This window comes from Vespula vulgaris, chromosome 14 (genome assembly GCF_905475345.1).
Source record: "Vespula vulgaris chromosome 14, iyVesVulg1.1, whole genome shotgun sequence".
In the NCBI taxonomy this organism is placed as follows: domain Eukaryota; kingdom Metazoa; phylum Arthropoda; class Insecta; order Hymenoptera; family Vespidae; genus Vespula; species Vespula vulgaris.
In genome coordinates this window covers 2,742,501-2,768,836 of record NC_066599.1, presented here as the reverse complement: position 1 = coordinate 2,768,836, position 26,336 = coordinate 2,742,501, and the positions used below count along the sequence as shown (strand labels likewise).

Here is a 26,336-nt window from a genome sequence, read left to right as displayed (position 1 = left end):
CTTCCTTCTATCTCTATATCTCTGTCTTTCTTTATTGGTCTTCCTTTACTGTGAGAGAAGAGACCCGACAAAAAAGTACTTTGATTTGATTCCTTAGATTAACCTTTAGGGCGCTGGGCGCGTGGCAAACCCTTTTTCTCTCCATCTTCCTTTATCTCTTCTCTTTCCTCTCTCTCTCTCTCTCTCTCTCTCTCTCTCCTTCTTCTCTTTCTCTTTCTCTTTTCATGGAGAGAGTGAGGAGTGTCTATCTCCCTTCTCCAAGGGTCCAGCACGCGACCAGGTAAAACGAGTCGTGTCGACGCGATCAAGAGTCACAAGCCACCGAATCAAACTTCTCTCTTGTTTTCGTTTCTTTTTCTTTTCTTTTTTTTTCTTTTTTTTTATTATCAACCTAACGACGAAAAGCACGACTAACGATAGAAAGATCGTTTCTATCGAATAATTACGACTTTTTAACGTTAAGGTTTTTCAAGATTTTCTTTCGTATTCTCCGCGTAAAAAATTTTTCAAGAAATATTTCCAATTCTTTCGAGCAAAGAGAACAAAAAAAAAAACGAAGAAAGTGATAAAAGAGGAAAGGTTTAAGAATGATTTAATCGTTGCTCCTTCGTTTCGTTTCTTCTCTTTAGTTTTTTCGTTTTTTAAATTTAAATCGACGCATCCGTTGCTTGTCACCTTATCCAGGAGATGGCGCCAGCTTTCATCGTAAGGAAAAGGGCTATAAACTTACTTCGAGCCCCTATTCAAACCCTTTTCTTATACGTCATTCATAAATTATTCATAATTAATATACCTCGTCGTTTTTAATATAATAACCGCGAACGATTAGATCCGTCTTTATCTTCCTTTTCTTTCTCTTTTCCTTTTTTTTTTTTTTCTTTCTCCCATTATCCACGCAACATTAACGGGTTGACTATACACTCAAAGTGTTGTAATGCGTTTCAACGATTATATTTCGTGTACGATCGAATTCGAATCGTTAATGTAAAAATAATAAACGATACGGAGGAAAGCAGATAATATCAATATTATGCAAAAAAATGTTACTCAACAAAAAGTAAACAATATTATAACGACGCAACGATTGACGCAATTTTTATATTTTCATAAGAAATTATTGCGTAAATCGTATTTGATGCGCGCGAATGCACGATTACGCTCGTTAACGATCCTCGAGGACGTGTTCATAAAAAATAAAAAAAAAAAGGAAAAGGATAATTAAACGTGCAATTAATGAATCGGTGTAAATCAGGAAGTAGCGAATACAAGTAGACGGAAGACATTAAATCGTTCATAGGTCTTAGGATGTTCCTTAAATCCTTGTCTCTTTCTTGTGGCAGGACGAACAAGGATAACGACGACGTCGATACGATTCTCTCTCTCTCTCTCTCTCTCTCTCTCTCTCTCTCTCTCTCTCTCTCTCTCTTTCTTTCCCCTTCTCTCTGTTCGTTTTATCTCTTTCTATCACGTTGTTGGTAGTGGGCTGTATATCGTCCGTCCAATCTGCCGGTGGGCAATTTCAACTGAAATACGATGTCGTCTGCGATACGTTCGCGAATCTCTTCGAGTTAGTGTTCTTATTGCCCTTTGTACGATCTGGGCATCCCCCTTAAAAAGGATTTAACACGGACGAATTTTCTATCCAATTAATAACATTAAAAGGATCTTGTATTATTTAGACGTTTGATAAAAAAAGAAAAAAAGGATGAAAGAGAAAAAAAAAATGCGGAAAAAAAGAAAAAACAAGGAGAGATAGAGATAAAGAATTGAACGACGTTAAAATATGTTCGTTTCATTCACCTTTCTATTAATTTACTCCTCTTCTCGATCAAGAAGGAAAACGAGAGAGAAAGAGGGAACAAGATAGATTTATTTCTTGTTCATATTCTAAAGAGAATATAATAACTTAGACACGCGGTGCTTTTCTTCGGACTAATGGATTTATACAAACTCGACTGTATTCCTTTAGAAACTATCTTTGACCGTGACAAAGGGCCGAATAACGAGTGTAAACTTGAAAAAAGGAAAGGGAGAAAAAAAGAGGAAGAAGATAAACTAGGGAATACAAGACGAGAGAAAGAAAGAAAGAAGAAGAGAGAGAGAGGGAGAGAGAGAGAGAAACAGAGTGGAAAATAGAAAAAGATAGTCGAAGAGTGTAAGGAGGTAAGGCGTAAAGAAAATTTATGTTGTTTGCAGTGTCGGTTTCCTGGTCCATTGTCCAGCATTGTCCGAGACCCTCCTTCTAAGGTGTGAACACCTTTCGTAGCGATAATCTACTCGTATTATTATACGCTTTGTCGGGTGTTCACTTGTCGGAGGGGTTTAGCCAGCTATCCTCCATCGACTACCTGACCAAGGGTCATTTCGATCTATACTCTTCCTTCTCTCTGTGAAATAAGGTGCAACAACACATTCTCTCTTTCTTTCTCTCCCTTCTTGAGTCCACTTTTCTTACCTGATGACCTGTCTGTCGTTCACCGAGGGTCACTCGAAGTAAAGGAAATCAAAGCAAGGGAAAGGAAAGCAAAGCAAGGTGTCTTTTCTCTACCCTATTAACGTTAACTAATCCTTTAAAGCATTCGAAAATTTATGTTAATGATCGGAAGTTAATCGAGGATATTAACTCGAGCCTAAATTGTCTTTATAGATATGATCGATAAATAACGTTGTTAATTTTTATCAATAATTTATCCTTGAAGTTATTTAAAACAGATTTATTTTAAAGATCGTTAACAATTTTGTTTAAATCATCTTCAAATTATTATATACGCATACGCGCTAAAACGTACATATATAAATGATATATAGGATATATCTTGTAAAAAAAGAGATGTTCTAAACGTTTACTTATGTTAGAAAGATTCCTTTCCTCTTGGTCACCCGTTATAATGTAATGTCCCAGGAGAGGGCGTATGTAAAGCACGTGGCCAAGTCGTACTACTACGTGGCACCTAGCTAGCGCGCGTTTAGGTACTTCTATAAATACGATTATAGAAGCTACCAAGTTCAGGGGAATAGGGAGGACCGTGACCGTTTTTAGATTTTCACTACTCCGAACCTACCAACCTTTGGAATTCGTGAGTAATGTTGCTTCTTCAAGAGAGTCAGGGTACTTTGCGGAAACTTCCCTTACCACTATTTTCCTTCTTCTTCTTCCTTTTCTTCTTCTTTCCCTCTTTCTCTTTTTCTTTCTCTCTGATCATCATCATCATCATCATCACCATCATCATCGTCATCATCATCATCGTTATCATCATCGTCATCGTCATCATCATCATCATCATCATCATCATCATCATCATCATCATCATCATCATCATCATCATCATCATCATCTTCTTCTTCTTCTTCTTCTACTTTTACTTCTACTTCTTTTATTTCTTCTTCTTCCTCTTTTTCCTTCTCTTAATGGGAAACTCTCGCGGTCCCTGTCGGAAGTACGTAATTAAAAAGAAAAAGGTATATACCTTCCTCCTACTCCTCCTCCGCAAACATAATGCTACCACGTCCTTGAAGATTATTTTTCACGCGAGAGTCGTAGGTTCGATATCAAGCCAGAGTTCGTTGGCTTTTCTCTCTTTCTCTCTCTCTTTCTCCTTCTTTCTTTCTTTCTTTCTTTCTTTCATTCTTTCTCTTTCTTTCTCTTTCTATCTTTCTTTCTCATTCTCTTTGGTTCGTTGCAACGAGTAGGAGACCTTGAGAAAGTCATATTTACTCGGGAAGTATCTAAAAAGTATACTTAACCGAGGGAGAGAGAGAGATATTGTCTTTGCAAGATCTTACTCCCTTCCATCGAAAAGTTTTCGTACGTTCAAGAAAACTAGAATGAGATAGACAGATGCTCGAAATTCTTTCCGAACTACTCTGATTTTTTAAAAATGGATGACTATTCGACGACTACTTACTTCGTTCATTCTCTTTCTCCGTCTTTCCGTTTTTCTTTTTCTTTTTCTTTTTCTTTTTAACGGTGATACTTGAGTCAAAAAGATCGCGAATACACCGGAAAGGGATGTGACGATTTTAAACGCGATTTTCGACTAGAACGAATAAGTCAAGCGCAGGATATTTGCTTTGAGAAGGTCGGTTCTAGTTAAGAAAGGTTTCGATGAGATGGCACCAAGGAGATTAAGAAAAAAAAGATTGAAAGAAAGACAAAAAAAAGAGACAAAGTTAAAGAAGGATAGAAAGAGAGAAATAGAGAAGGAGAAATGAACGAGTCGATGATCGTAGAAGTCACGTCCGGTCGACGTTGCTGACCCGGAAATGAAACAAGATGGTGGCTCTAAGCGTTCTCCAAATGGCACAAAGAGTAAGAGAAGGAGAAAGAGCGAGAAAGAGACTCTTTTTGATTGGTCAGAAACGACAAAATCGCTCAGCGGGACGTTCCCTGTTGTTGTTTTTTTAGAAAAAATAAAAAGAAAAAAAAAAAGAAAAAAATCGATCGAGTTTCGAGAGTACTTCCTTTGTCAGGATCGGACCAATCCAAGGCTTCTAATCATTGCAGGGGGTCTACTCGGCGGGATATTGAAATGGTTGTTAGAGAGAAAGAAAAAAAAGTTGGGGGTCAGGAGTTTTTTATACACAGGATTTTATATTGACGCGTGAAAGAAAGAAAAGGAGAGGGAGAAAGAGAGATCGTTAAATATGGCGTATTAATAGAAATATATGTATGAATAAAATTCATACTTCTTGTAAATCTTAATGAACGTTCTTAATAGAATATGAAAAAAAATCTTAATTTCATTACCGATAATAAGATTACGAAATATAAGTTTAAAAAACTTGACATTTTCTTTTTTCTTATTTTCTTTTATCGATCGCAACTTTAAGATTTTAGGCGAGATTTAGGTATAACAAAAAAAAAAGAAATAAGAGAAAAGGAAAATTTTCTCCGTTTCTTAAATGTTTAAAATAGACATCATGAAAGAAGATATATCGACGATTTTATTAATCCGACAAGAAGAGTGATATTAAATAACGATGAAGCAATGATATCTTCGTTAACAAATAAACGTTACAATCGAGATTAGTCGAAGAAAATCGATTCAATATAGTTACGGTGATGAATCACAGTGGGTTAAGGCAATGATCGATCATAAATGTTAACGATTGAAGCGTAACAAAGGGTACTTTTGCGTTTGCTTTGTAAAACGGGAGCGACGAAACGCTAAGAGCGATTTACGAGGGTCGTTTTCTCGCGACCTCCCACGCATCTCACGTGCGTCTTCTCTTTCTCAATGCATACATATTTATATATATACATATATATATGTATGTACACACATACAGACACACATATATATATGGAGAATTTCGATGTAAACGACCAAGCTTCTTCTCTTTCTAAACTCTATACGAATCTCAATGAACTCTGACGAACGATGGATAGAAACGGGCAAACCAATGTTGTTTCTCCTTTCGCTCGAGAAAATTTCGCGCGATCGTTAATTATTTCGCGTGACACGCTTCGGCACTTCTCTTTCTCTCTCTCTCTCTCTTTCTCTCTCACGTGATATCACGTTGTCAAAAGTTTGCATTCGGATGTTTTGCGGCATGAACATTGCAGAGTTTCGCGCGGGGGACGTTTTGAATAATGTAACAACGAAGCCAGTCCCTACCACCTCCCCTCTTTCCCTCTTTGCCATGGAAGTTTCTAATTAACCAGTACGAGAACGAGCCCGTTACCAAAGAGAGATAGAGAGAGATAGATAAATAAAGAGAGAGAGAGAGAGAGAGAGAAGTATCGCGATGCCGGACAATACAAAGCCACTTTGAGTTCTCGACTCGCTGCATTTTCCATTGGCGATTCTGTTGGTTCTGTAGTACCACTGGTTTCGTTCGCTGTTTGTTTTTCGGTCATTGTCGACGATACAACTGCGTAACCATAGCTCAAACTACGTATATCTATCTATCTATTTCTCTCTCTCTTTCTCTCTCTATCTCTCTCTCTCTCGAAGCATGTAAAAAGAGTAGACAGAACCATATATGCGATGTACCGATTTAACTCTTGAATCGAGAGAGTCGACTCTTCCAAAAGTTATTCGTTAAAAATCGGGAATTACTTTTGACAACAATAAAAAATACATACATACATATATATATATATATATATATATATATATATATATTGCACAACAAGAGATTCATAGTAAATTCTCGCTTGGACGATTCGATCCCACGAAATTTAAGGGCAGACATATGTCCAGACTGTTAAAGTTTGAGAAGGGAATGGAGAAACGTCAGGATTTAAGGTAAATTCGCGATGCTCGCGAGTGACACGTCGTCTCTGTCCGAGTAGAAGCAACAGCGTGCTACTAGAAGAGGCAGCTGTAGTAGAAACTCTCTATAGTTGACTATAACTGTAACCCACATGATTTATTTTGATGAAAAAGAAAGGATGGAGAGATCGAGGAGAAGGTGGAGAAGGAGGAAGAAGCAAAGATAGAGAGTGAGAGAGAGAAAGAAAAGAAAAATAGAAAAAAAGAAAGGAAGAAAGGAAGAAATCAGGAAAGGGGTTTTCCTTGAAAGGAGTGCCCTGAAAAGGGACAGGTCAACTCTCTAGGACCTGTTTGGCCGTTTCTCAATGGACAATGTCCTGCCGGTCGACTCACAAAGGGACTCCCGGGACTTCGAGATCCTCCCACGATACGCATGTGGGGCGACTGGAGAGCGAGTGAGAAAGATAGAGAAAGAAAGATAGATAGGGAAAAAGATAGAATGAGAGACAACGCGTACCCCATTGAGAACGCGTGAGAACCAGATTTCATATTTCTCATAACTGCCCGGTAGAAAAGTGATCGTTGCTGGTTTTCTTACTTTACTGTGTACCCAAGAGAATCCCACACTTTATATTAAATTTTCTCTTTTTCCATTCTTAACTGACTACATTTACCGGGTTCGTCAGTTACTCGCGTTTAAACGTTTCTCGATAAATAAAGTACGTGTAATGATTGATTTAACTTGTATATACGTACATACGTACGTAAGTACTTAATATCTTTTAATTATCCACGAAGAATTATATGTATGCAGATTGTTAAACGTTCGCAGAATAAATACGAATTACGACGAATTTTCTATCGTTATTAAATACGAGGTTTGTTACTTAGTTACAAGAGTTGTAAACATAACGTTAAAGTGATCGATCACACGTATACTCGAATAATAATAAAAAAGACACGGTACGCTTATATACATCTATGTAAATACTTAATATCTTTTAATTATCCACGAAGAGTTATGTGTAGATTTTTTAAAAGTTCGAATAAATTACGATGAATTTTATTGTTATTTAATCGAGATTCGTCCTTAGTTACAAGAGCTGTTAACGTTGAAATGATCGATCATACGCGTACTCGAAAAGTAATGAAAGGAAAGCCTATACTGAATAAGAAAACCGTATTATTTTTATGAAAGAGTCCCGTTAGGTTTTATGTTTGCGATCGGAGAAGGTCGTAAGAGAATTGTTCGATCAAAGGATCGAATAAGGAAATTCGAGAAAATCTTCTCTCGATCGAAAGGAAAAGAAAAGAAAAGGGAAAAGAAAAGAGAAGAAAAAGAGGAGAAGAAGAAGAAGAAGAAGAAAAAAAAGAAGAAGAAGAGGAACAAGAATAAAAAGAGAGAAAGAGAGAGAGAGAAAAGAAAAAAAAACTAAGGAGAAAGAAGGAGGAAAGGAGTTCTTGAGAATGAGGTCGATGGACCACCGATGGATTGATGGGATTCTTTGCGAGATGAAGCTTACGGTTACGAGCAAACGGGTCGATTTTTTTTTTATTTTTTTTATTTTTTTCTATCAACGGACCGACCTGTCTTTTTTATATATACATACATATATACGTATCTATAGATAGAAGGGGAGAAAAAGAGAGAGAGAGAGAGAGAGAGAGAGAGGGACTCGTAAGGGGAAAGAAAAAAACATTTCACGTAAAAAGGAAAGAGAAAGGAAGAGTGGTAGCCATTTTGGATCTTTTGTACGATGCACATACGTTTGTAAGAAAAAGAAAGAGAGAGAGAGAGAGAGAGAGAGAGAGAGAGAGAGAGAGAGAGAGAGAGAGAGAGAGAGAGAGAGAGAGAGAGAGAGAGAGGATCAACAAGGTGGACGATCGTGCCTAAGAGTTAACTCGAAAAACTCTTCACCCCACGAGAAAAGTCCAACGACGGACTAAGGGGTTTCGTTGATAAAAAGAGAGAGAGAGACAGAAGAGAGAAGAAAAAAGAAGGTCAGAGAGATCGTAAGAAAGAGTGAGAGAGATATAAAAGAGGGGCGTTCGGTATAAAAATTTCCCCCACCATTATAGACGCACGTGGTGCGGTAGGTCCTTTCTATTCTTTTGATATCCTGTCGGCGGCGGGGTCCTGTTGGCCCTATAAACGCGTCTCCGATGGATGCTCCAGTCAGCATCCGAGCATGGACGAAAGCAGATCTCCATGTTGATAATGAAAACGTTTAGGAATATATGCGAGTACGGCTATCGAAGATTCGTTCTTATTTTTAATTTACGTCGTCGTCGTCGTCGTCGTCGTCGTCGTCGGTATCGTTGTCGTTGTCGTTGTCGTCGTTGTTGTTCTTGTTGTTGTTATTGTTGTTGTTGTTGTTATTGTTATTATCGTTGTTCTCATTGTCGTTGTCGAACGAGAACGACGGCGGATACGAGAGAGTATTGTCGTAAATTTCTCTAACGGTGAATCCTGTGTGCTCGGTGTGATCGAATTATATACGCGAGAGGACGCGTAATGGCGGATGACAAAGGTAAACGCGTATGTCAATATGTTTGCGCGCGTGTGTGTATGTGTGTGTGTGTATTTGTGAGAAATAGTTATCCTTTTTTATATTATTCTCTTTGTTTTTTCTCTTTTTCTTTTCTTTTTCAAACAAATAGTTTCTTATACTCGATGCTTCGAATCGATATTCGTTCGCTTAGATTTTGATCGATTTGATTTTAAAAGAATCGAAAGATATTTAAATATCCTTTTCTCGCGTTAATAATAAAAAAAAATAGAGGGATCTTGGGTGGAATTTTAATTTGGAATTTAATTCGACGGTCAATGTACTTACTCACTTACTCGCTTTATTACTTACAATTCCTGCTTTGTGAGAAACACGTACATTGTAATTTTCGAATTTTTAAAGCGTTTGATATTTAAATATCCTTCGTATATTTCTATATAAATAGATACAGAAAAGAATATGTCACGTGGTTATATTAATTGATATCGAATTACTACGACATTTCGAAGTAATTGCAATAATTCTTTCTGAAAAATTGAAAAGAAAAAAAAATAGAAAGGGCAAAAAGTGAACGAAAAAAGTGAAAAAAAAAAAGAATAAAAAGGAAAAACTTTGGAAGAGATTTCGCGATAGAAAAAAAAAAAAAAGGAAAAACAAATCGAATCGTCGAATAATCGTCGATTAATCTCGATGAATTTGATTTATAAAATTTCTTATTTGTCGAAACGAACGAATACAATTCTCTCGTACAAGAAGACTAACGAGTTAAGGTAAAAGCTTGCTTGAATTTTTCTTCGAGAAATATTATTTTCGACGTTGATTCGATTGGTGATATGTCACGGAAGATCTTAACGTTAAAAATTTTTCTTTGGTATTCTCATTTTCAACCACGTTGTCTTTCTCTCGATCGACAAACTTCACGTATCCTTCTTTTCTTTAACCTTCTACTTCTACTTCTTCTTCTTCTCCTTCTCCTCTTCTTCTTCTTATCTTCTCTTCTCTATCATACTACTCGTAGAAGGAAATTGGTGCGACCCAATACTAATGGATAATGGAATTATTGGTTACGGTTGGGGCTTGCCCTGGGGATGATCGTAATTCAATTGCTTCGATGTGTCCTCTGGACGTTTTGACGGGACGGATGTCCTAACAAGGACATTGCCTCGGGATATCTTTGCGGTGGGTAGGTACTCTAAGTTATCGGGATATCTCTTCTATCCTACGAAGGAGCATTCTCGTGTGCGTTAGAAACGTTAGAATAGAGAAGAAGAGTAGTTGGAAAGGATGGGAAGTGGAGGGGAGAGCAACTGTACTATCGTTTTTACGTAAATTTTTTATGACGAAAAAAAAAGATAGATAGATAGAGAGAGAGAGAGAGAGAGAGAAAACATCTAAAGATTTATTGTCACTTAAAATTTTGTCATTGAGTTATCCGAATTATTCGAACATTTGATTGCGATTAATGAAGTTGGAAATATGAAATAATTTGTTAGAAAAAAAATATATATATGTATGTGTGTGTGTGTATATTTATATATATCTGATCTCTATTTTTTGAAGCGTTAATTTGTGATAACGAAAGTTAATAACTTTAAGATATTTTGTTTTTCTGGATATTCCCAATACGTGAATGGAAATTATGACTTCTTTGTTTCTCTTTCTCTCTCTCTCTCTCTCTCTCTCTTTCTCTTTTTTTTCTTTTTCTCTCATTCTCTCGTCTACACACTATAAGGGAGAAGTGATCGAGACATTACGGATGTATGGACCAATTTGTAAGCAATCCAACTTACATTCGCCGGGCAATGTTGGATTTTTATGTTATCTTTTTCGACGAGCATTCGACTGACTCTCTTATTTCTATATATATATATGTATATATATATATATATATATATATATATATATATATATATATTAGAGAGACCACAACCCTCTTACTATCATACGTCGTAACTTTGTTCAAGCTTCGAAACTTGAATCGATTATATTACCGAGATAACGTGTAGGTATGTCTCTCTTTCTTGATTTCTTTTTTCTTTTTGTGCACATACATGTAAATGTGTAAATACAAGTCTAACAAATATAATAATTTATATACATATTTGATTTGTACTATAAGAGTCTCAAAATATTGATTTCTTTGTTAATATCGAGCATTGAATATATACATATTTTTATTAATTTTATGAAACCATATTAATATACATGTTACATATATTATTGTCACTTTATCTTCAAAAATTGCTTATTCAATTCATAAATGAATAATTTAAATACACATGATACCTACAAAATAATATAAATATAATTGTTATATCATCATTATAAATTGCTTACTTAATTTATTATTATAATTCACCAATAATATCCGATGAATTGATTTAAAAACTTAAGAACAACACTTAAACAATATATAATATTAACTTAGTTATTAATTCTAATTTATATAAGATATATCAATGAAACTATAAATTCGTTTGTGAGAATAAAAAGAAAAGGAGAGGAAAAAGGAAAATCTCGTTTAATTTACTCATGAAGAAAGTAAAAAATAGATGAGGAATAAGATAGCAGTCGTTCTTGGTGTCTTTCTTCGAGGACATCTTATAACTTATCTACAACCCTAGACGGTTCGTAGGGTAGTAGCGGTCGTACCGTTCCGTCGCTCTCCTGAGTTTTGGTCCAACATCTGCCCCCGAAAAAACAAAAGCCCATTGTCGCTAACGACCGGTCGCGCGTCTCTTGTTTCTAACCGAGCGCTTTTGAATCGTAGGCGAATAACGGACCCAAGGTCCATTCAGAGATCGGAACGGCCATCTTTTTCTTTCGTCATTTTTACTCTTTCTCTCTCTCTCTCTCTCTCTCTTTCTCTCTTTTTTTTCTTTTTTCTTGTTCTCTTTCCCTTTTTTTCTCTCTCTTTCTATCTATCTATCTATCTATCAATCTATCTGTTTCTTTTCTCCCCAAATTTTTTTTTCTTTTTATTTGTATTCCCTCGCAAGTAAGAATCACTATTCGTTCGCATGTCCCGAATTTTTATCGATTATTTCTTTCTTTATATCAACTATCTTTATATATCTTTATCTATATCTATCTTTATATATATATATATATATATATATATATATATATATATGTATGTATTCTTCTTTTCGCTCGTTCGTTTCTTTAAGAGCCCAAAAAAAGAGGAAAAAAAGTAACGATTAAGATCTTGCCTCTTCTTTCTTTCACGTCGAAGTACGAGATTTCCACCCTCCTTCACTCTCTCTCTCTCTCTCTCTTTCTTCAGGTACGTTTCAGGTGAAAGAGGAGAGTTATGTCTTCAGATTTTTTTTCAGTGAAAATAAAAAAAAAGAACGTCTATAAAGAAACTTAATCTGATCTTTGCAATCTAATTCACATTTCTATTCAAGAATAAGCGTAATTCAAGAGTGTACAGTTTAACATTAGACTAATATTCTTCTGATTTCGATCAAGAAATAAAGAAAGAAAGAGAAAGAGAGAGAGAGAGAGAAAGAAAGAGTAAAAGTGAGAGTGAGAGCAAGAGTGAGAGTGAAAGAGAGGCAGAGTGAAATGGGGAGAGGGAAGACTGTGAAACGAAACGAGTTTGCGCTTTGGCCAATGGTCAAGAGAGCTCCGCCCAGAAAGAATCGAACCGAGCTGGCGCACCTAGAAAGGGTAGGAAAAAGAAATGAAGGAGTTGGTGTTTTAGAGAGAGAGAGAGAAAGAAAGAGACAAAGAGAAAGAGAGAGAGAGAGAGAGAAAAAGAGAAAGAGAGAGAGAGAAAACTATAGAGATAGATTAAAAATAAATGATAAACAAGTGGAAGTCGAATGAAAAGTAATAAGAAAGAGATAGAGATAAGGAGAAAAAGATAGAGATAGAGATAGATAGATAGATAGATAGAGAAAGAGAGAAAGAGAGAAAAGATGAATGAAAGAACAATGTCTCTCTGTCTCTGTCTCTTTCTCTCTCTCTCTCTCTCTCTGTCTCTCTCTCTCTCTCTCTCTCTCTCTCGCTGTCTCTCTCTTACTCTTTATCTATCTATCTAAAAAGAGGAAACGTTCTTGATGGTTCCAGTTCGAAAAGAGAGTGAGATCGAAGAACAGACAGAAAAAAAAAAAGAAAGAAAAATAGTAAGAGAATGGCATCGTGATGGGCAGAGAGACAGAGAGAGAAAGAGAAAGAGACAGAGTGAATTTTTCTTGTTTTCTCATCGAGCTGGCAACCCCATCCGGATGGATATGGATACTTGACTCAGTCGGAGGGAAAGATCGATGTATGAATCTCTTGCCAATCTCTATGTTAATGTCCCAGACTGCTTCTAGGAGGAATCTCCTTTGGTGGCCTCTTCGAGGACACTTAAAAGTGAATTGTTGCGTCTGCGGTTGACCTCGGGATAACGTCTGACCCTTCAACATTAGTAAATTATAAGGGCTACTTTATATGAAAGTGAATCTTTTATCATTTCGAGAGATACTTGTCTCTCTCTCTCTGTCTCTTTCTCTTTTTTCCTCTCTCGTTTTATCCCGAATAATATAATTATTAGGTGAATAATTATTTAATTGATGATTATAATTATGAAAATATTGGATATGAAAGGTTTAATGAATTTTTTTGTGACGATCGTTTTTCTCCTCGTTTTTTTTTTTGTGCATTAATTATAATATCGTTATATAAAAGACATGCGTATACACACGCGTGCACGCATAATGTATAATAAATTGTTAATTCATTGAGAATATTTATACAGATTGTATGTATATTTGTTTCTTTCTTTTTCAGCGGAAACTTCGCAAAGTAGTACGTCCCCAGACACCGTCCAATGCGGAGGTTGTAGGGCGTCCTATCCCCTTGGTGAGATCGTTCGATTTATCGAGCACAAGGTCAATCATTGTCGAAATACTCTCCAAGGCTGTCACAGTCCTCCGGCAACGGCAGCACCAGAGGACTCTGATCCCGAGGACGCCCTTGCCCTTAAAAGTACCGATCAGGATTCGAAACTAAATTCGGTCCCAAGTATCTCCGCGCCCATTAACAAAAGGGGTGGTAGACTTGAAAGTCCACCAACGCCTCAGGGTTCAGCACCGGATACCGGAAGTCCGATCGAGCTTCGAGCTAGTGCGAGTTCGACGCCGAAAAGACGAACGGAGGACATCGACGATGACAAGGAGGAACTTCCTAAGAAGCAGAAAACCGAGTCCGTCGATGCCGATACCAATACCGTCAATTCCGGTAAGAATACATTTTGACGTAAATCAGCTGTTTTTTTTAATTTTTGTTTTATATCTCCTTTTCTTTTTTTTTTCTTTTTTTTTCCTTTTTTTTTTTTACATTCTTTTTCTATATTTCAATAGACTCGCATATATCTTGTTGAAATATCTAAATATTTTTTTTTTAGTTATTTACGTATGTAAAAAGCCATGTATATAAAACATACGTATATATCTAATTGCTTCATAGAATAAAATAAAGAAAAATGTTACTCGTTTGTGACCTAGTATGATAAAGAAAAATCGCGTGTATTTCGTTCTAAATTTAACTTTTATCAGTAGGCTTATTAGAGAGAAACAATTAAATATGATTCGTCACTATTCTAATTCGTTATCGTTCTTTATTAGATCATCTGATAACGTTTTTAAAGCAAAATATTTCATTTCGAACAGCAATGAAAGATTGTTCGAAAAAGTTTTTTTTAGAAATGGACGGATATGTCATATATGCGTGTATATGTATATATGTATGTGTGAAATAATAAAAACATAGTCATTTAAAATTATCGATAGGGAAACAACGAAACGTAAAAAAGTTTTGGGGGTTTTTAAAATACATTCATGATTGGCCATCTGATGTCGGACTTGGTCCAATGAACACGAACAATGTCGATGCGGTGGATTCGATTTTTGAATTTAAACCACCCGCTTTGAGATCGGGGTTGAACCTGCCTGAATTCCCTTTACACCCCTCCGCAAATCATCTATCCCTCGAAGGGATCACATCGTGTTGCATTGTCGATAGGTTTAACGCGCGGGTGTTCACATTCGATTCAAAAACCTTTTTTTTTTTATTATCTTTATTTTACACTCTTTTTATTTCCTCCCATTTCTTTTGTTACGCGTTCGATGATTTTCATTCTTTTTTTTTTGTTTTGTTTCATTTTTTTTTGTTTGATAAGAAAAATATAGTCTATATCGAAGTCTACAAACATTTGTTAATACAAATACTGTCATAAAGAAAAATCGTGTCGATCAGACAATGAGAAGATAATAACGATAACTTTTATAGTTTTCTATCAATTAATTTCATTTATGCATCTTAATTATTATGATATAAAAAATAATTTGAAAAAAAAAGAAACAAATTCGTTCCTACGAATAGATAGGATATAATCCGTTTGACTGAATCTACAATTCTCTCTAAAAAATATTTAGTATTAATATATTTCGATTGATCCCTAAATAAATACTGTTTCGAGTAAGAAGTTTATTAAGGAAAAAAAAAAAAAAATGAAGAGACAAGAAATATAATTAATAAATCAAACGTTTTATAATCAGAATCTTATTTTTATCTCGTTTTATCTGTCAAATTAATTCTATAAAAGTATTACTTTATTCTAACAAATTTCTTATAACATTTATACGCTTATTTATAAATCAATCTCAGATATTTTTACCTGCATACACATGCATATATATATATATACACACATGCGTACATACATATATCTAAAAAATTTCAACGAAAGATCGAGTTTATCCGGTACGCACGACCGACGGATCAACCGATCCTATGCTTAAAGGCTTCATCACGAAGCGTGAAGCACAGTAGCACCCCTTTCTCTCCCTTAGCTATCCGTTTTGTCGCAAGAGTTAACCCCTTTTTTCTAGCAGAACGCGAGCGAAGCTCGTGCTCGTCCCTTTTCCTACACACACACACAAATATATTTATATATATGTATATATATGTATACATACATGGATCGACTATATTATATTCCTTGGTTCTGCCCCTTTCGTTGTCTTTTTTGTCAGAATTTTTTTCTTTTTTTTCTTTCACTTCACAAACCGGCCAACTCGAAGCAGCCTAATTAGAATCTTCCTATTGTCTGGCCACGTGGTACGCACGAGCCATGTATATAACGTACGAACGTGCGTGCCCGCTCGTGTTGTCTTCGTCTCGTCTCGTTTCGTTTCGTTTCACTCGCTGCGTGTGCCCAGGTAAAATCAACCGACGACAGAACCCTGATTATCGTCATCGTCATCGTCATTTTCGACTTGGTCCTACCCGTAAACCTTTTCAAATTTATTAGACCATACCTGTTATCGATTAGCTTATTTCTTTTGAAAATGTCTAACTGTTAAAATTTTTATATAGTTATGTATCGGAAAGAATGTGTATGTGCATATCTGTTTGTCACATCAGAGATATCTCATACGAGAAAGTGAGATTAGATAGATTAATTAGTTATTAGATAGTATAATGATATAAATGATATTTTCATCAAATAATAAAGTTAACTTATGCTTTAGAAAATATCTTAACAACTTAAGGTTTGTTTTATATTTTAATTTTTAAGTAATTTTTAACTAACTTTTTATCTCATTCAACATAGTTATTTATTTTATTAAACGTAGAAATTACTTTGATCGCTTAATTTTGAAAATAAATTCAGTGAATTTTTGACATTATTCCTCAGTTCCTTTTCAACGATTACAAACCTACATATATACATATACATAAACGTTTTATAACATATCAATTTTTAAATATCAACTTAACAAATTAACAACGATGATATATGTATCGATATATCGATATATTAAAAAAAAAAAAAAGAACAAGAAAAGAGAAAGAAAGATGTTGTAGAGATTCGAAGAGTTGGATAAAAATATCGCAGGATAGGGAAGTTAGCAATGAGGAGATTTGAGAAGTTGGGTCGGGGGTGGTGGTATGATGATAGTGGTAGTGAAGGTTGGAGGTTGGTGGTTGGGTGAGGGGTAAGGGGCTAAGGGGGGTAAGAGGAGAAAGGAAGCGATAATCCGTTGAAATTGACACCAGAGAGCGCTCCGGGTGAGATGCAGATTTGATCTATCTGTCACGTTTGTCTGGAATATTAATTCTCGTCGTCGCGGGTGAGGTTTTTCAACCAGCTGCTCTTTATGGTTTCTTTCCGACCCCTTCTTGGTCCACGAAGGATTCTCCCTGTTTTATCTATCTCTCTCTCTCTCTCTCTCTTTCTCATTTTCTTTCTCTTTCTTTCTCGCACGTATCCCGTTTTCTTGGACCGCCTGAGGCGTCTCGAGAATTGCTTGCGAATTGGCTACATCCTGATCTCCCTTCTCTCTCTCTCTCTCTTTCTATTTTTTTTTTCTTTTCTATGTCGTACATCAACGAATCTTCCAACTCTATTTTTTTATATTTCCTCTATTTTTTCATCCGTTTACTTTATTATTATTTTCTGTTCTCTTTTTTTCCTTCTTCTTCTTTTTCTTCTGTATATTCTTTTTTCTTTGTTTCTTTTCCTTTTTTCTTTTCTTTTTTTGTTACTTTTCGAGTCTAACTTCGTACACGTACATCTCTCAGTTTTCTTTTTATCTCGTAGAAACGGCATAAAGCTGCATTTTTTAACTCCCCGAAGACGCTTTTGTTAGAGACAAGAGGCAAATTTAATGGACCCAGTGGTCCATTCTTGATGTTTGCGGTCGGACGAACGAACGGGCGACATAAAGGATCTGTGAGAGAAAGAGAGAGAAAGAAAGAGAGAGAGAGAAAGAGAGAAAGAAAGAAAGATAGTGCTCTGACCAATCTTGTCCTCGGCACCGCGTACTGACCGCAAGGTGTACGTTTGCGATCGTACATGGATATTAAAGTTTCACTCGTCAGAGTTATTCTTTGCTAAAAATATATTTTTCAAAGTGATTCTACCGACTTCTACCGACGGTCCGGTTGATGTAAATCTATCTAAATTAAACGAAAATATAATAATTGAATTTCGTTGGGCGATTCCTTTCTTCTTTCTCTTTTTTTTTGTTTTTGCTTTTGATTTCGTTTCAAGTATAATTCCAATTCGTCTTGCGTCGGACCGTTTAAAGAACTACTGTTAATCGTCGTAACGCGACGATGATAAATTTGTATTTGTTTAATATCGCTTCGAGGTTCATTTTCAAAGGAGTCATTTGTACAGGAAACAAGAAGGACGTTCAAGCGTAATAATAATAAATTTAAATGGACACTGATACAAAGAATTTCTAAAGATTCACGTGACCATAGGTCCCTGATTAAAATCGCCCACAATCTACCTACCTGGATACGATCCATTGCAAGCGCCGGCCCTTTTAAGTGCAACCCTTGTGCCAGGGACAAAGTGCATACGTCGCATACGTTGGCTAATCGATATTTTAATATTGTCACACGCCATTCTGGATTACGATCCTTTGTGTACCATGACGTCACGCGGGTGCGAAAGCTCTCGATAGGGCGAGAGCGGCAGATGTGGTTGCTGCTTCGTTCGTCGTAAAAAAAAAAGAAAAAAGTGCAAAATAGAAAAAAAAGAATCTTTCTTTCGTAGCTACTTATCGAAGTTTAATTTCATTTATGGTCTTTCTCCTCTTTTCCCCCACCCTCTCTATAATCAACAATTTTTTTTTTACGCAGAGATTGTTCGTAATAAAAAAAAAGACTTCATTTTTGTTTGATTAAAAAAGGAAAAGAAAAAAATGTTTTTGAATACATCGAATTTGTGCATTTTGGAAATATATAAGATCCCTTCTCTCGAAGGATCATCGACAGTAGAAAAGAATGGATAGATACATACATACATACATATGTGTATAAGATTGATGCTTATCTTATACACACACACATACACACACACACACACCACACGCACGGGGAAATATTTTTCAATGTATATGTCACAAAGAAAGAGATTCGCTCGTCTTTCGAAAATGTCGCTTTGCGATCACCCCAACCGGCAGTGGTTGCTCGTTTCGTATGAAGTCTTCCGTGAAAGGGTTAAAAGGAAGTATTCGAAAGGATGACCATGGCTCTACTTGTCGTTAAACAATGGTATATTCCGAACGATTTACCCCAAACGTCGGGCAGACCAATTTGACGGGTAATTTCTGAAGAAAATCGTTCGGTCACCATTCCAAAAGATTTCTCTCTTCTACTATATATCGTATAGATAGATACTGTACTACTCAACTAGGATCTATCATCGTTCTTTCTTTCGATCGAGTTTTAAAGTTTTAAAGTTTCGGTCAATTTTCATGCGAATAAAATCGAGTAAGACGGTAACACGAGACTGTATCTTTTATTATATCTATCGAGATAAAATGATATTCGTTCGCATTTTCTTTTTCTTTTTTTTCTTTTTAATTTTCTTTTCCCTTTTTCTTCTCTCCACCCTCCTCATAGACTCCATAAAGTCATTTACCAAGTCTCAGGGTATCTTTTATCTCATAAAATAAAATAAGATTCGATCTTCTACCTCTTAACATATTTTTCATCGGGTCCGGCCATTTACAAAGTCTCATTGTCAGATGATCATAAAAATCTGGGGAAAATAATCCTAAAGGATGGCCAGAAAGATATAGAAAGAGAGAAAGCATGGTGTTTGCATATGAAAAGAGACCCCATACTTTAAATCGATACACCTTTATTATATACCATGGAAATATACTCACGCTTATCTTCTTCGGTACTACCAACCAATGTCCTTTTCTTTCTATCTCTTTCTCTTTCTCTTTCTTTCTTCCTATCTTTCTTTTTCTTCTCTTTTCTTTTCCTTTCTTTTCTTTTCTTTTCCTCTTACTTACTTCCCCGAGGGAAGTCGGCAATATTTTCAACTTCCGGAAAAAGAAGGAACCTCCTGTCGAGGGGTAGAAAATGTGGAGGGGAAGGGCGCCTAACGCCTGCAGCGCCAAACAATATTCCAAATTTTCACGCTTGCCGTTTTACGACCTTCCTTTTCTCCCTGGCTAGTCCCTTTTTTTTTCTTTTGCCTTTCCTTTTATTCTTTCATTCTTTCTGTCTTTCTGCCTTTCTCTTTCCCATTTATCTATGGTCTAATTTTCCTTCGCTAATTTACGCCTACTACCAAAGCAATGATTATGAATGACTAGTCGAAAAATTTCTTTCAATAAGCAGACTTTTACCTACCTACCTATATATAAATATATATATATACACACGATTTTTACGAAACAAAAGAAGCTCCCTTTGTTCTTGAAAAGGACTAAAAAAACATTCTTTTTCTTTTATTCTATGACTAATCATACATTTATAAATTGTATCGTATCGATAGAACGGATCGCGATAATGACAATCGATTATTATACGAGAATAGACGTCACGTCGTCTTTTTCTTCGTAATAATTTCTTTTAAACTAATAAATAACTGGAGATTAATCCAACCGATAAAATGTTATTAAAAGGTCAGTGCTATATCGTGGAGAGTAAAAATAAGAAAGAAAAAAAAAGTAAAAAGAAAAAAAAAATAAAAAGAAAAAGAAAAAGGAATATTCTACTCGCCCACCATCGGACTCGTTATTCCACTTGGCACCTTGTTATAATGCGACGATATGTGTTCCATTGTGTCTAACGTATTCATAAATCCTGTTTCCTGACGTATCCTCCGATAAAACAAAAGTTTCTCTCTTGGCATCAATCTCTCTGTCCCGTCCCATTCACAAAGCTACATTAACATTCGATTACATATATAAATAAGTCAGAGCGAAGTATGTGAGAGTTAATTGTTGATCCTTGTATAATAAGTAGTGTGTATTTAAATTGGTACGAAGCTTACGTCACTTTACTTTTTTTTTTCTTTTCTTTTTTTTTTCAACAATAAAAAATAAAATTTCGAAGAAGAAGAAGAAGAAGAAAAATAAGAAGGAGAGAGAAAAAGAGAGTTGTACTTTAAGGTTAACGAGGGTGAATTTAAAGGAGATTAAAAGAACTCGTAAATCTCGATTCGCCGAACGTTCTGCTTTAAAACTCGCTCGACGATTTTCTTCTCCTTCTCTCTCTCTCTCTCTCTCTCTCTCTCTCTCTCTCTCTATTTCTTATTCACTCTCTCTTTTATTCTGTCCAGAACGGCCATTTAATTAGGGACCGCTTTATTTTCCTGCAAACCTCTTTGTCTCCTACACTGATTTCGCTTCTCCTTCGTTCGCCTAAACATCGTTACAACGTAGTCGAGGAATGACGATAGTCTTGTGAACTTTTTAATCTCTTACGGATTTCCCCAGGACCCTGTATACTATCCACTTTCTTTTCCCATTTGTTTCTTTCGAAGGTTCTCTTTTTTTCTTTTCTTTTCGTTTCTTTTCTTTTCTTCTCCTTCCTTTTCTTTTCTTTTTTATCGAGGAAGCACACTGTATGTAAAAACGAAACATAGGTCGATCTTAACTTCCTTCATTTTATTTCTCTCTATCTCTTTCCCTCCCCCCCCTCTCTCTCTCTGTTTTTCTGCCTCTCGTTGAGAATGAAAGGAAAGGTAATCTCTCTCTTGCGAAAAAGTTCAGCTAAACTTTGTGGCTGGACCTCGGATGAGTCTCGAGTTCTTAGTGAGAACTCGGAGAATACGTCGAATGCATTCTCCTTCTTTTTCTTTCTCTCTTTTCTTTTTTTCTTTCTTTCCTTGTTTCTTTTAATTAAAATCAAACGGTACGAACATTTCTGACATATTTTAATTTTGCATATACATCTATATATACATATTTTTTTTTGATATATATATATTTTTGAGTTACGTGATTGAAAAAAAGAAACCAAAAAAATGACAAAACAATTTTATAAAATTGAGGATAAAAGAAAAAAAAAAACAAAAATAGGAAAAAAAAGAGAAAAAAAAATTATATATATATATATATGTATAAAGTTAAAAGAAGGTTGGTGCAATAAATAATATCACCTTTGTCTCCATCCTGAAGCACTTTAAACTTTGTTGAAAAATCATGATAAGTTAGATCGATCGTCTAAAACGACTCCCGATAAAATCTCCGATAAAAAAAGGAATAGAAAGCGAGAGAGAGAGAGAGAGAGAAAGAGAGAGAGAGAGAGAGAGAGAGAGAGAGAGAGAGAGAGAGGGAGAAAGAGAAGGAGAGAGAAAGAGAGAGGAACACGATAAGTGCTTTAACGTCGGCGTAAATTTAAGTCGACTTGCAACCCTCTTTGAACATCATGTGTTACGATCGAGACGAATATGTTTCCGCGGTTATGTTTCACATTTAACGATAGGCTTTTTCTAATAAAAAGGAAAAAAAAGGAGAGAGAGGATGAACACACACATACACAAACACACGCGCGCACATAAGGTAACGATAAAGACCACTATCTTCTCGTTTATTCAATTTTTTTCTCTCTATTTCTTTCTCTCTTCTTTCGTTCGAAGGGTGACTCCGAATTAATAAAAAAAAGAGATAAAGAAAAAAAAAGAGAAAGAACAAGAGAATCACCCCTGAAAAAAATGTCCTGAAGGAAAAACTACTCTCTTTCGCGTCTACTACTACTACTACTACTACTAATACTATTACTACTAGTATTGCTACTACTTCGAGCTATGAAAAATGGGAGAAAATCTGATATTCCGGATTAAAAACATTGAAATTCAAAACCCGTCCCTCCCGCGCTGTCATAACGGAGGGTCGAGAAGTCGTTAAGGGTCAGTTTCAGCTGCTACGCTGAACGACTACCCTCAAACCACCTCCCTCGATCACTATCCACCGACCATCGTGTTCCAAGGGATATTATTTTTAAGCCCCTGCAAGCTCTAGAACCCGCAATTTGACACAGGCGTGCGTGCCGTTTGAATTCAGAATTCAATCGGCACAAGCGGATTTCTATCCCGATTTTCTGAAATTAAGGGAGGATCGAGAATTGATGTGCGCGAGCTCGTGTACCTAAGCGTGCAAGTACGTTTTAATATATATATATATATATATATTTTCGTCTTGGTTTTTTTTCTCCAGTTCGTTTCGCTAAATTTTTATCGAATAGTTGAGTTGCAATTGATAAACTAGGGAAAAAAAAGAAGACTAGATCAGATTATTACTGTCATAGAGACTTAGAAAAATCTCTATGCTCGATATGAAATATATCATAATTATCTGTTTGTTACATTTGTAATTCATTTTTAAAAAGGAAAAGAATGTATTATTCTATTATCATCGACGTAGGCTTAGAAAAGTTACTATATAATAAGTTTATAATAATTCGTACGCGTTTGAGTCGTAGAATTTTTTGTAAGAAGAGAATGAAGTCAGACAGTTGCGCGTTAATTAATGGGGAACAAGCTAATTGCTAAAATAACAAATGTATTGTGTATATTTCCCTTTCTAATAGAAGAGAAACTTTTGACGAAACGTACGGATTTTTTTTTTTATTTCCAGAACCAAGATGGCTGCAATGTTCGCAATGCTCGAGACGAGTATCGTCCGCGTGGGAGTTACTCCAACACGCGCAAAGCGTCCACGGTGCACGTTTGTATAGTTCGTCCTCGCCGTCGACGAATTCGTCGTCGAATACACCAGCACCGAGTCCACCCACGCCCACACCAACGCATGCGCATCACCTGAGTCCGCCAAATCACTTAAATTTAAGCGGCAAATCGAGCGGAAGTTCATCCGCGGCGAACAGTTCAGCTGGAACGAACACGAGTGGTAGCAGCGGAAGCCGTCAACAGCTTCAAACGTCGGCCTCGTTGGTTGGTGATCCGCTACATAGTTTTCTGAGGCTACCGCAACATTTGGAAAGAAGTTTTCCACCGATGTTTAGGCCAGATTTCCTTGCGTTAAATCCTTTGGCTGGGTACAGAGGTCTCCAAGAGTTACAAACGGCGACGAGGAACCTACAAAACCTCGGTGATCCGTTACGTGGTATGGACGGTTTAAATTTAGGTGACCCTCTCGTCCGTAGCTCGTTGGATTCATTAAACAACGCAAGAAATCTAGCGAATTTAGCCGAACTATCGCATGGCCGTGCATTGAGTGCACAGGCACACCCACCACCGTTAGAAGCCAACCTGGATTTTTACTCGGCGCGCCTAAGGAGCCTCGCTAATCCGTCCTTAGGCGCGGCTCCACCCAATAGCGGCAATCCCAACCCTAGCAACTCGAATCCAGCACCGCCTACTGTACAAAACGTTTTACCGGTACCTGGAAATCTTCAAGCTCAGCAACAACAGCAGCAACAACAGCAACAGCAGCAACAGCAACAACAGCAATCTCAACAATCTCAACAATCTCAACAAAGACCACCGTCTCGTCCTCAACCCGTAGAACCACCGAGTCCGGCTACTAACAATCCAGCCAATCTTACGCATAGCAATCATCAGAAAGAAAATTCGCCACCTTGTTACAGTCAAAGTCCTATCGGACATCACAATAATAACAATTCAACGGATAGCGAGAAAACTAGTCCGCCGGTAGCTTCTACTCCTATCATTGTCGATTCTGGTTCGGAAACAATTTACGCTTGCGAGGTCTGCGACAAGAAATTTCGATTCCAATCGAATTTGATCGTTCACCGGCGCAGTCATCGAGAGAAGGAGAGGCAGTATCAGCAGGATGGTGGTACGCAGGATGGACAAACGGGTCAGCAGGCTACAAGGTGCGAAGTTTGCGAATTAGAATTGTCTAACTTCGCTGAATTGAGGAAACACATGAGGAAGGAGCATCAGGAGACGTTGAACGTCGCCGCCAGTCCTCAAGGAAGCGTCGAGACCGTGCCGGACGATGGTTCGAGTTGCGACGAGAATATGGATTTGGACGAGGTCGAGGAAAACGATCAGAAGGCCGAAAGAGAGGACACCGAGGAGAATACGCCGGAGGATTTGAGTACTACGCAGGGTCAGAGCGGCGAAGAGAGCGGTGGTAGGATCGATCAGAAATCCGACAGTTTAGTCGGCGATCTCATGGAAAAATTTGGCTTGAGTAACATAGCCCAATACTCAGAAGCATACAGGCAAGCCCTTCAAGAGAATCATCGTGGTAGTTTTATAAAAACCGAGTCATCGTCGAGTTTAGCTAATTCCTTGAACAATAACAAGGAAAAGGATAGTGCCCTGTCACCTACGAACTTTAATTCTTCGACAACGCCTAACATATTTTCTGGACAAGGCTTTCCAAGATCGTCCGGGCCGGATTTCGGTGGTCTTTGGTTACCAAGTCCTCATTATTTAGAAAACAACGAATTTCGAAAAGCCTCGAAGGCGACAACGTCCAGTCTTGCACTGCAAGGTCTGCCGAGTCCTCTTTTGAAGAAAGAACGGAGTGGTAGAAACGATACCTGCGAATATTGTGGTAAAGTATTTAAAAATTGTTCGAATCTGACGGTTCACAGACGTTCGCACACCGGTGAGAAACCGTACAAGTGCGAACTTTGTTCCTACGCCTGTGCACAAAGTTCTAAACTTACAAGGCACATGAAGACGCACGGTAGACACGGTAAAGATACTTACAAGTGTCGTTTCTGTGAGATGCCATTTTCGGTACCTAGCACACTTGAGAAACACATGAGGAAGTGTGTGGTGGTAGTGCAACAGGGTCCTAAACTCGGTATGCCGTATCCCGGTAGTCAGGATGAGGATTCGTCTTTGAGCACCAAGGATACTTGATCCTGGAATGGTAGTTTACCGCCCATTCCGCCATTGTGGCCGCACAGGCCACCTTACCCGGTCTACTGAAAGGGGGTGATTCTTCGTTAAGGTCGATCCGCATGACCTTGAAAGTTTACCGGAACATACAGAAAGAGAAAAAGAGGAAGAGAGAGAGAGAGAGAGAGAGAGAGAAGAGAGAGACAGAGATTCTCCTTGATAAGGTCCTGTCAAATGAGTCCTCTTAAATCCTGTTACGTTCGTATGATTAAATCATCAACGAACGTATATCAAGATATCACTGTTGGAGATCGCCTCTTGGGATTAGGAGAGTGCGATCAATTCGACAAAAGGATCTACAACGGGATCTACAAGTTCGGCTCTAGGAGCCTGGAAATGGCCCGCAGGACTACGAGGAACCCGAATGGAAAACAACGGAGATTCTATTCGTGAAGAAAGAGAACAAAAAGAAAGAAGAAGAAATATCGATTAATATTCCGGAGGAGGGAGTGGAAAGGATACTCACGTACATTATAAATAGACTCGATAAGTTCGACGAATGATCTTTTCGATCGCAAATTAGTCGATAAGAGAATCGAGTTAGGTTGGTCCAGGAGAAGATAACGGGGTAAGGAGAGTTCAATCTCTTGTTTCTTCGTTTGATCTGTTAAAAAGAGAAGAGAAAACAAAAAAAAAAATATATAAAACGAACGAATGGTTACCACTTTTGCGAGTCTCACAGCACAGCTATTTAAATTATATCGCTATAAATACTTATAAATAACGACGCTATAAATATGCATATATACATACAAATGAATGAATAAATAAATAAATAAATAAATGAATAAATGAATGAATAAATAAATAAATATATATATATATAAATATATATATATATATAAAAATCATACATACACACACACACAGACATACACGAAAACATACATACACACATACACATACACACACACACATACACACATATATATATATATATACATAATGAAA

The 26,336-nt window shown here is 36.8% G+C and overlaps 1 protein-coding gene across 2 annotated transcripts in view; it reads left to right on the top strand.

Annotated features, from left to right (window-relative positions):
* Window positions 1-26,336, top strand: part of LOC127068911 (B-cell lymphoma/leukemia 11A) — a 36,455-nt gene that overhangs the window by 3,682 nt on the left and 6,437 nt on the right. Inside the window, exons 1-3 of one of the 2 annotated variants that reach the window (XM_051005305.1) lie at window positions 6,149-8,749; window positions 13,511-13,960; window positions 23,122-26,336. The exon at window positions 23,122-26,336 is cut by the window's right edge and continues 6,437 nt beyond it. In XM_051005305.1, the coding sequence (XP_050861262.1) occupies window positions 8,734-8,749; window positions 13,511-13,960; window positions 23,122-25,346 (2,691 nt within the window). In that variant the 5' untranslated portion in view covers window positions 6,149-8,733 and the 3' untranslated portion in view covers window positions 25,347-26,336. Of the gene's footprint in view, window positions 1-6,148; window positions 8,750-13,510; window positions 13,961-23,121 lie in introns of those variants that run through there. The other variant, XM_051005304.1, reaches the window with a different exon arrangement.